The 10,834-nt window shown below is 31.7% G+C and overlaps 1 protein-coding gene across 1 annotated transcript; it reads right to left on the bottom strand.

Annotated features, from left to right (window-relative positions):
* Positions 1 to 1,786: 1,786 nt before the first annotated feature.
* LOC106690763 (lipase 3) lies at positions 1,787 to 10,408 on the bottom strand. Its single transcript, XM_014436300.3, has 8 exons — positions 9,753 to 10,408; positions 6,760 to 6,955; positions 6,571 to 6,685; positions 5,038 to 5,281; positions 4,799 to 4,954; positions 4,613 to 4,697; positions 3,557 to 3,702; positions 1,787 to 3,472 (listed from the first exon to the last, which is right to left on the bottom strand). Exons 1-8 carry the CDS (start codon positions 9,885 to 9,887, stop codon positions 3,326 to 3,328), a joined length of 1,224 nt encoding a protein of 407 aa, XP_014291786.1. The 5' UTR covers positions 9,888 to 10,408; the 3' UTR covers positions 1,787 to 3,325.
* Between the last annotated feature and the right edge of the window lie 426 nt (positions 10,409 to 10,834).

Here is a 10,834-nt window from a genome sequence, read left to right as displayed (position 1 = left end):
GCTCTAGACTCAGGTAAACAGCCCCTAAAGCCAAAAGGTGGCAATGATCCTTATTGATTGTACGAAGGCATTCGATTTTGTGTCTCACGATATATTATGCCATCAGCCCATAGAGCTCTAATGTCCAGAACAGCTCTATAGTATATAATCGGCTCGTTTCTGGACAACAGGACTACCGCGAGTTCGTGACGAGGAATCAATATCCGTACTAAAAAGGAAGTACCACAAGGAGCAGCCCTCTCTCTATTGTTATTTTCGATATGTAGATGTAGTAATCAAAAATTATAAAACAGCTACAAACCATGACTTAGCCGACGACATGTACAGCATAAGTATGAACGCCAACGCAGCATTACCACAAGCCAAAGTAGTCTGCAAAGAAATTGTTCAACAGCTGGATTATTGGTCACTAAAGCTATCAACTTGAATAGCCTTTATGAAGCTCTACAACGTGGGGCAAAACGTCGGAAAATAAATAGTTGTTAACTCTAATCATCTTCATTATTTGAAACTTCTTTATCTTTTTGTTGTCCCATTATTTTAAAAGACTGATCCTCGACAGTGAAATATTATTTTGTGTTGTCCCTTTTCCCAATTTCCTCTAGATAGTTTCCTACTGGTTATTTTTTTTTTTTTAATTATATAGTTAAGCTCAAAAGTTCAGTTTAGTTTTTTTTTTTTAATTTAACTTTCCAAGTCGGTTTTGAATTATATTAATTATAAGTTTATTTTTTTCAACTTTTAACTAAGGAATAGGTTTGGAATTGAGGTGTAACATGTGCACAACAATAGAGCAGGCAGTGAGCCAAGGCCTGTATAACCGCGGATAAGGCAGAGGGCAATGTATTTAGAAGGCGCTGGAGTGATCTACTTAGGAGGCATTGGCGCAGTGTGCAGGAAGTAGACACTTATTCACCAACAGGCCATTGTTTCAATCAAATTGTGTTGGAGTCTGTTTTTTTCTTTGGATTCTTCCTCACCGACCAGCCGGCAGTCACTTATTCACTGACTCGCCGCCGCAATTTGTTCAGCCACATTATGTTTGAAGCTGGCTAGATCTTTTGGACTCTTTCTCACCGAATCTCCCCTATTGAGTCACCCTGCGTTTTGGAGCACCGTTCTTCTATTAACCCTCGCCCATCATCAGCTCATCGAAAGCGGCCATCTCGGATGGGATATGTTATAGCTAGAGGTATAGTCGATATGTGCATATCGAAACCACGGCATTTTTTATTATTTTTTCCTCGAATCACTAAAGACTCAATCATTTTTTTTTTTTTTAATTAAAACCCAAAACAAGTTTAATTTGTATACTAATGTAAATATTTTTACTACTTTATGATTTGTTGAATTTTGTATAAGATAATTCTTTTATTTCAATTTCTATATATTTTGTTATCATTAAATTTTGCGTATCACTTGGAAGGTTATTTATTTATTTTTTTTTTTTTTGTTAGAGTGCAACCAATGGGTAGTTTCTTTACACGCCTGTAACACTCCAATTTAACTTAGATCAGATTTACTAAATGTATTATATTGCACAGTTGTAAATAGCAATAAATAAATAATTAAAATAAAAAATAAATATTATTTTGTGATATTTATTTCAGGTCTTCCGTTTTATTTTATCTCGAACCAGCGAACACTTTCCTCTGAGAAGCGGTTGGTTTTTCACTCACTAAACACCCCTCGCCCTAATAGGTATGTATAATTAGGTTCTTGATGGTTCAAAATAAAACAAACAACAATAATTTTATTTTTAAATTTCAAATAGTTTATTAAAACAAATAAGTGCAATTTTTTTGTAACTTTATAGTTTAACCACTTATTTGTATTTCTTAAGAGAATCTCATACATAATGAATAATTTTATAAATAAAATAAATGCAACAGAAATTTCCCACATTACTTATCTTTCAAAAGTGGGAACACAATTGTAGTCCTATCGATAAATTGACTAAATACGAGATGTAGATGGAACAGGCGGGAAGGCGAAATTGACTTCAGAGCCTTGTTTAGATTAGTTACGAGAAAAATCTCATGGGAGAGAAGGCCATCACGTTTTCCGGATAAAAATTTGTTTGAACTCCTTCCCAAGAAAATAAAAAAATTTTCGTTTCATGGTAAGTCGAATTCAAAAATCGAATGAAATAAATCAATGCATTCCTCACTAAGCACTCCGCCGATTTTCTTTCAGATCACTGGAATGATTTTTTTTTAGTTTGGAAACGCAGACACAGGTCACCCAAGGATGTTCCTTGGGCTTTATATTACTTTTCACCATTTAAAAAAAAAAATCGGTCGTATCACTTCTTAAAAAACCTTTTATTTTTGGTGGACATCCATTTTGAAACTAAATGGCAGATGGTAATGTTGAGGACAAATTAATGTCCAGTAATGGTCAGTGACCTTAGCACCAAATTTGAAAAAAAATAAATAAAACTATAGAGTAGAGTAGACCGATTTTTTCAATTTGATTTTTGAAATTCTATTTGTCTTGCAATGCTCTTAAATTGTAAGATAATATATTTTAAGCTACTACAGATATATACGAAAATTAAATATGGCCAAAAAAAAATGAGGGAGGGACAGAACCCTCATTTTTTTTTGTTTTTTTCTACCCAAAGATTTAAAATATACTAAGCTCATAGCTAGTTTAATTACAGACCTGAAATCAATTCAGACCGCTGATGTCTGTTCCATCTATAATCCTTCATTGAGGTACAATAATAAAAATTTAAATGGTATTGTTTAATATATCTCTAAAATTTAATAAGTCTCTAATAATTTTTTAAAAACAATAATTTTTTTATTTTATTAGTCTCAAAAATTTACAGACAAAATAAGTCAAAATAAATGTAATATGAAGGTATAAAGAGCAGCAGAACAAAATCAATTGAAAAATTTTCAGAAAGAAACCTAAATTTAAATGTTTTAGATCATATTACATTTTGTCATTGATTTGATAGAGGTTTGAAGTATATTGTCACACTGCAAATGAATTGTAAATAATAAATCATAAATCCGAGATCATTCCATTGGTTGATATGTTTTCATATGATTCCTCACACACGATAGCAGACACACGAACGTACACATCATAGTTCATTGAGTTTCAGTATATATTCCATAGCTTTTCACCGGCCACGCTTGACATAGTGTAATATCAAGGACTCTCGTTCCGCGGCTTGTGACATGTGATAGCTTCCATTGATTCCACCAGATGCATCACGTACTAAATTGATGTTAGATTTTGCATGCACACAACAGTGATTTCAGGATCACTGTGCTTTTTTGCTTGGGTTTCTCGCAACATTAACGTAGATTTAATGTTCGCTCATGGTCTTCAGTAAATCATCATACAACAGAGTGACCACGTCCTTAGCCCACAAGAAGTCCAGATGATGAAAAGCGGGGTATGGAACAAGTTTTGCCACGCTGTTTGGAAGGCTGGAGTGCAGCTTCATTACATCCTGCAATTAGGGCAAAAATTAGTATATTTATATTATAATTTATATATTTAAAATAATTATTTTCTACTATCGCAGTATGCCAACCTGTACACCAGATAGCCAATCGTTTTGAGCATAGTAAAGTGTGATCGGTGTTGATATTTTTGATAGATCGTAACAAGGAGGCTCATATCGGGCGTAAATCTCAAGATTTTTTGAGTAAGAGTAGTCGTACGGTCGAAAGTATCCACCTAAAAAAAAAATCGAGTAAGGTAAAACTTTTGAGTAATATAATTTTATTTTTCGACGACTATAAAAATTTGTATTTAAGAATTTTTTGAGGTGCTAATATTGAATTTAAACTTTATTTCTCCATAAAAAAATATAGAAAAAAAGGGATAATTTTCTAGATCATTCAGGCTAATTTATTTTAGTAATACGCTCTTATTTCTTTATATAGGAGTAATATATTATTCTATGTGTTTTCGGTTTTTAATAACAAATACATATTTTAATTGTATTAAATGTGTTAAAATACACACTATATCACAAAAACCAAAATCGTTTCTTATATATATAGTAGGTCAATAAAACTTTTTTTATTAGAAAAAGCTATTCAGATTCCTTTTTAGCGTCCTCGAAATCCTTAAATAAAATTTTTCACAAGCAACAAAACATATTCTACCTGCCCCCTTTCGTAACATGAGTCGAAATGATCTGCTTTGGCGATAACTATGATTTACAGTAACTAGTATACTAATTACTGTATGCTATAGTTACTGTAGTAACTATGTAAAACTAATTTAAATAATCTACATTTACTTTTATTTTCATAGCCAATTAAATGATGTACATAATAAACCCATTGTCAAACCTAAAGCTACAATTGCTTTCGTAATAAATTATACATTGCTTTCCTCTATAAATATAAATTGTAATTTTTTTTTCTTGTTTATAGGTGAAAGTAATGTATTACTCTTAACAAAAACCATCGTTGTTTCAGTCTTGAAAATATCTCCAAGCAATATTGAAATCAGAATAAACCATTTAATTTAAATATTATTCTTAAAACTAATTTCTTAACCTCGAAACAAATCTCTAGTTCCATTTAATTTTACCACTTCAATGTAATAAAATATATTTGATAGTATTGATACGTACCGTTTTTAGCTATCTGGGAAAAATGTGAAAACTGTTTGAGAGAACTTCCTGCTGGAATGTACTTATAGACTTCATAGGCCAATGTCTGGAAAAAACAGTCGATATGTTTCAGATTAAACGAAAAAAAAATAAGGATTTGTTTAAAAAATAGTTCCACACTAACACTTGATAAAACTATTCACATACCATGTTCCACTGCTCTGGATCATTTCCAACGCTTAGGAAGACAATGCTGTTACACACATACCCTAGCAATGTATCCGGTACGCAGCCTTTTTCAAGGACGTGAACAAACGATGAGGCGGACAAAAATTCATAATTGCCAGTTATTTGATAAACAAACTGGAAAAAAAAAAATGAATGACGTTAGTTATTTCTAAAACATAACTACATTCACTTTATTGAACTCATGTATCCAAATTCACCTCAACCACAGACGAGAAAGTGATCAGTACTCGGATTATACCATGCGCATCGTTCAAGAAAGCTATAGGAGCAAGAGCGGTCATATGAGAAACCTTATTGTTGTACTCCGGCCTAGTCGATGCCAGGACGAAAAAGATGGTAGATCCCTGTGAGTGACCTATGTACTGGAGGCTGTCCTCACCGGTTTGCTGGAGGATGTAGTCTATACAAGCTGGTAGGTCGTAATAACCAATCTCGTGGAAGCTGTAAGAATTTTGTAAATAACTATTATTATTTATATATACACTAATTTGTGAAACAGAAGAGTTTGTTTGTTTCAACACGTTTATTTCCGGAACCTCTAGTGCGATTTAAAAAATCGTTTGCATTAGATGAACCGTTTCTTGAAGAAGACCTTCGGCTTCATAACACTTGGATGATTGGAATGGAGTAGTAACCATAAAAGTCATTGAAAAATAATTCGTCTTAGTACATACAACACATTTGGTTTACAAAATAATTGGAAAAACATATCTTTGTATGCAGAAACATTTGTTTTAGAACCGCAACAAAGGAAAAGGTATTAAGCTCAGGGAGGTAGCTACAACGTATGAGGTTTTGTAAGCATAACATTTTTTTTCTGGTTGGAAATGTTATAATAAAGTTATTGAAAAAATATTATCTTTATTTTGTACCATAAAAAAAAAAGTTTAGTTACAGTTGCGTAGCGTGGGTGTCACATGGAGCGCAGGAAAATGTTTCTGCTCTCTTATTTAGGTATTTCAATTTAAGATGACTTAAATATAGAGTACTAATAAGCAGGGAGTGGGTAGCTCAGTTGTAAGTCACTGTGCTACTAACTCCAAGGACCCGGCTTCCAGCTGTGACAGATTATTTTTTGTTTTACTGTAGCCGTGAGCCAGTCCTGTGGGTTTGGGACCCTTCAGGGGTCCACCCAGCTTGATATGATATGATGTGGGTACCCAAAATTGTACTGAAATTTTGAGTTCCAACCTGATTCTAACCGATTCATCTTCTTGCACAACCGTTGGTCTAGTAATTATACTTCCTTACAAAGTACCGCACCCATTATCTTTCATGGGTTATGGTGGCTCATATTTAATTCAATTTAATTTCAATTTATATTTATCTTGTATTGTTACTAATGAAAATGTCATGAAATGAAATTAATACAAGATATGTTTTAGTATTTATTGTGAAATTTTGGTACCATCTAAAATTCCCTCCCCTCCCCCCCACTACGCTATGCCACTGCTTAGCTACGACATACTCTTTCATGATATTTGATATCATGGAAGCAAAATAAATAAATACAGAAAGATGGTCAGCTTGGAGGACAAAACAGGCAGCTCAACAGTACAACATTAGTACAATACAACAAATACTAGTTTTTTTTAAATAGTTTTTCACTTTTAGTTTTGGGTTGTTTTACTTCCAAACCATGGTGGCACGCGTTCCGTACTTTAGGCACCCCTTATGTTAACAAAATAATTAATATATTACAATAGCGGATAAGAAACCTAAATATCTACCTGAAATTCCAATATTCGGGGCTGAGAACGCTTAAAGTCTTGTGCATCTTGCTGTAAGTGTTTCCCCTGCTGTTTGCCAACCAAACGTCATAGCCTTGATCGGCGAGTATGAAACCTAAAATGAAAATTGGTGAATTTATTTTTTATCTGTTTTTAGTTATTCTAAAACAATAACATGTAAGTACTTACCCAAAGCTTTATCCGGCCGTGATAAAACCCAGGCTGCAGAACTGCAAAGGATGGCATGCCACAAAAGCACTGGGCGTCCTAACTTCCCCGAATGGTTCTTCCCGTGAGGTATCCTGTGAAGGGTCAGGATGTAACCATCTTCTGTCACCACAGTATGATTTTCAAAGGGGTATCCTTGATCTCTTATCAGATTCTCCTGTAGTATTCAAAAAGAAATAGGTATATTTTCTATCCGGAAACATGTTCAAATATAATCAATTGACAATTTCGTAGAAAGGAACCAGCCACAAAGTAAAGTAACAACTGAAATTTAAAGGATGTAAGTCGCATGTCAATAAAAATTAATAAATTAAAGAATATAGCTACAGATTACTTCGACTAACGGCGTATAACAGAGCTTTTGTTTAATTCAAAAATGACATCTCAAACCACTCTTTTTTACAGTGCATAGAGGGATACTTAAGAAAGAATAATTTAGCATTAACTCATATTATGAAAATTTGAGGGCTGGTTCCTTTATGAAGTACGTGGCCCAATTGTCTGTAATGGAAAATTTGAAGTTATCAAACAACAGACATACATAAAATGAAGTAATCCCTCCCTACCTACTAATCCTATTGGTTCAACTTTTAAGTACAAAATTTAGATAATCAATTTCAAGTGAAGAATGTCACTTAATCATTCATCAGATTTTTTATTTGGAAATGTTAGTTACAAACAAATTTTTGTAGGAATAGAAATCGTCTGCAACCGAGCGAGTAAAGCACCAACTTTGGCTCGTGACTACAGCGGCTCCGGTTCAAATCTGGCCTTTAGTGGCCCCACAAAATAAAAGCTTGACTTTTGCCGTAGTCAGAATAGGATAGTATGACTGTAGGTAAACACTCCCTCACTCCTACTCCGTATGTCAGAAATGACCGAGAAATGGGTCATAAAAAAAATTAAATTTAGATAAAAATTAAGTAATTGGGATAAATCTTAGGATATGCATTTGTCATAATAAACACAGGATGAGTATTTATTAGGTTAAAACTGGAATAATTATTTGTTAGAATAAACCTAGAATAGGTATTTATTATGGTAAATCTATGATAGTTATTTATCATTATAAACCTAGGATATTCATTTATAAGGATAAACCTAAGATAGATGTGTATTATGATAAATCTAGGACAGTTATATATCTGGATAAACACAGAATAGTTATTTTTAGCATAAACAAAGAATATGTCTTAATAAAATAGTTATTTACATTATTATTACATTATTTATAAATCTATGAAATGTATATATCAGGTTAAACACAACATTATTATTTATCAGGATAAACCTGGGATAGTTATTTGTTACGATAAACCTGAGAAATACTCAGAACATTTTAATGGGTTAAACGATGTTGAATCAAAACAAACTATTACTTTTTTTACGAAATTTAAGTAACATAATTAACTTTTTATGTAAAACTTCCCCCATTACTATAATTGAACTTTCTTATAGTACATTATTTGGTGACAAGAATGGTTAGGAATCCTAAATTAAAGATTTAATATTAAGTGTTGTCTATCTAATTTATACTAAAAGCAATTTACATTATTATACATTATTGAACCGTTATATGCAATTGGTAGCACTCGGCTCCCTTCGGAAACTTAAGTTATTTGCAATTAGCAAGATCTTAAAATAACTGATTTTTACAGGGATTGCTTATGAAATAGTACCTGGAAAAGTGGATATTGTTTGTTTCGCTCGTGAACTACCCATACAGGAAAAAATATGTTAGGTATTGACTGGATAACGTATTGTACGGAGCTAAAAAGTAATTTTTAATATAATTTAAAGAAAATTATTATTAATGATATTAAAAATATGTATTATATAAAAGAAATACGGTTAAGGCTGATAATGAGGTTATACTACATGGGATCCATGCATAATACCCTTAAAACATACCTTTGTAATTAATTAAAAAATCTCTACCATACCTAACACGAAAAAGTACTTCTTGGTGTCCTTAAATTCTTACTAATTAAAAAATAAAGTAAAAATTAAGATTATTTTGTTTTTCTTTTTTCCTTACTTTAACTAAAATTATGTTAAAGAATAAGATGACATGAAATAAAAGTAAATTAACTAAAAATGATGTGGAAATTTATATAAAAATGAACGAAGTAAATTAAATTAAAAAAAAAAAAAAAAAGAATACAGAGAAAACTAAAATTAATTCAAAATAAACAAGTAATACAAAAAAGGCCATTAATGAAAACGGAAATAATACCAAGTAAAAAAAGTACATAAAAGAGAAATATGAAAGTATAATACACTAAAAGATGAAAAATAAGGGAGTTAAAAATAAAATAAATGTCAAGAAAAAAAGTTAAACGAATGAAAGAACATTAAATTCTGCGTCAAATGAGTACTATAAACTTAATAATACGGTCAAGTGGTTTGGTCGTAAACCAGCCATTCCATTGTCCCTTCGCCTCCGATAGCTGATTTTAAGTGCTATGAGGTCTGTATATGATCACAGAGGTAGTTAATGAGCATACCACTACATTTTTAGGTTTTGTAATCTTTTGGAGCATAATATAATTTTTTTTAATTTGTCTTGTTCAAACATTTTTGCTAAAATCCACTGTTCAGGATTTATTGGGGGGAGAACAAATATATGGTTTGCTAGCTTGTTAAATTAATTAACTAATTAGCAAGAATTTCAGAACCATCAGAAATGCATTTACACGATGAGTAAAATAGAAACTATTTTTTTAAATTATTTTAGGTTGTAAGTTTTATGGGCTGGATTTTATGCATCGCGCATTCAGGTTTTATGCATTTAGGGTTCCTAAAAGTTTCAAATTTTAACCATTATTAAAGTTTAATACATTAGTAAAGTTTTAATTTAAATATTCCAACTTCTGGAATTAGTTTTAGATTACAGAAGCTCCATAAATGAGTATCTGAATTATCAAAAAACTAAGACACAGTATATTACATACCACAGAAGTAGCTGAATTTTCCACAACTGATGCAACTGCTACAACAATAACTATCGCTAAAATAAATCCCATCGATGAACGAACACAGAATTTCACTGACCATGCACGTGAGTGTTGTAGTATTAACATTATCATCAAAGAGGAGACCTTTTGTACCTAATACTGTCAGTAAGAAGGCGATTGCAGACGGTAAACACTCCACCCGGCGAACACCTGTGTTTAATAACTCTTGAGTGTTCATCTACCTCGACCGATTTTTGTCATGAGAAGATATAACCTTTGATTAATAATATATGTTTCCTATAATTTCTGACATGAGTAGCCAAAATAAAATTACACCGAAAACAATCTTATCTGTTCTCAAAGAAGCCAGAGTCATTTCTTTTTCTTTAGAATTTTCTAAGCAAATAATTTTTTTTTTTTTATAAATTGGTCTTAGATAATCTGTTTTATTATACTGTATTATTTCAGTCTCCTTCTTAGTTTTAATTGATTAATATAAGATACGAGTGATATAGGTTTTCTGCCCGGCCGTACGATTTTTCGATCGGAGTCTCGGGAATTGTGTAGCGGCCAATTTTTCAACTTGTCCCATTGTTCTTTTGTTTAAATAATAGATGCTTTCAATAGATCAAAAGAAGTCCTAAAAATTTGTATCAACTCTCAAGTTGATCACAACACAGCAATCACTATAGGCATTTGACTTCTATTATTTTATTAATTAAATACAATTTTTTAATTAATTAGAATTCAGTAGTTTAATCCAAACTAGTGACATTATGTTGTAGAAATTTTAACAAATTAAGACATATCGTTAGTCTGGAAGTATAATGACGCAACCCAAAAATTTGTGATTGAAATTAACTTTGTTGTGTTAGTGGACTCAAAAATGGATTCACTAGAATTTCGTAAGTCGGCAAACGCTATAAAGCCAATTTAAAAAAAAAAATACAGTCATCATTCTTGGGCAAAAAAATATTATTGGGCAACAATATGAATTAATTAAATATTTTTCTATCAACAAAATCATAAAACGCAATTCAAAAATTTAAATAAAAATCAAAATCTATATTCATAAAAAA

Source organism: Halyomorpha halys, unplaced genomic scaffold (assembly GCF_000696795.3).
Source record: "Halyomorpha halys isolate HHAL.00 unplaced genomic scaffold, Hhal_1.1 Scaffold1865.1, whole genome shotgun sequence".
NCBI classification, from domain to species: Eukaryota; Metazoa; Arthropoda; class Insecta; order Hemiptera; family Pentatomidae; genus Halyomorpha; species Halyomorpha halys.
The sequence above is the reverse complement of the archived record's forward strand: the minus strand, read 5'-3'. Positions and strand labels throughout refer to the sequence as shown.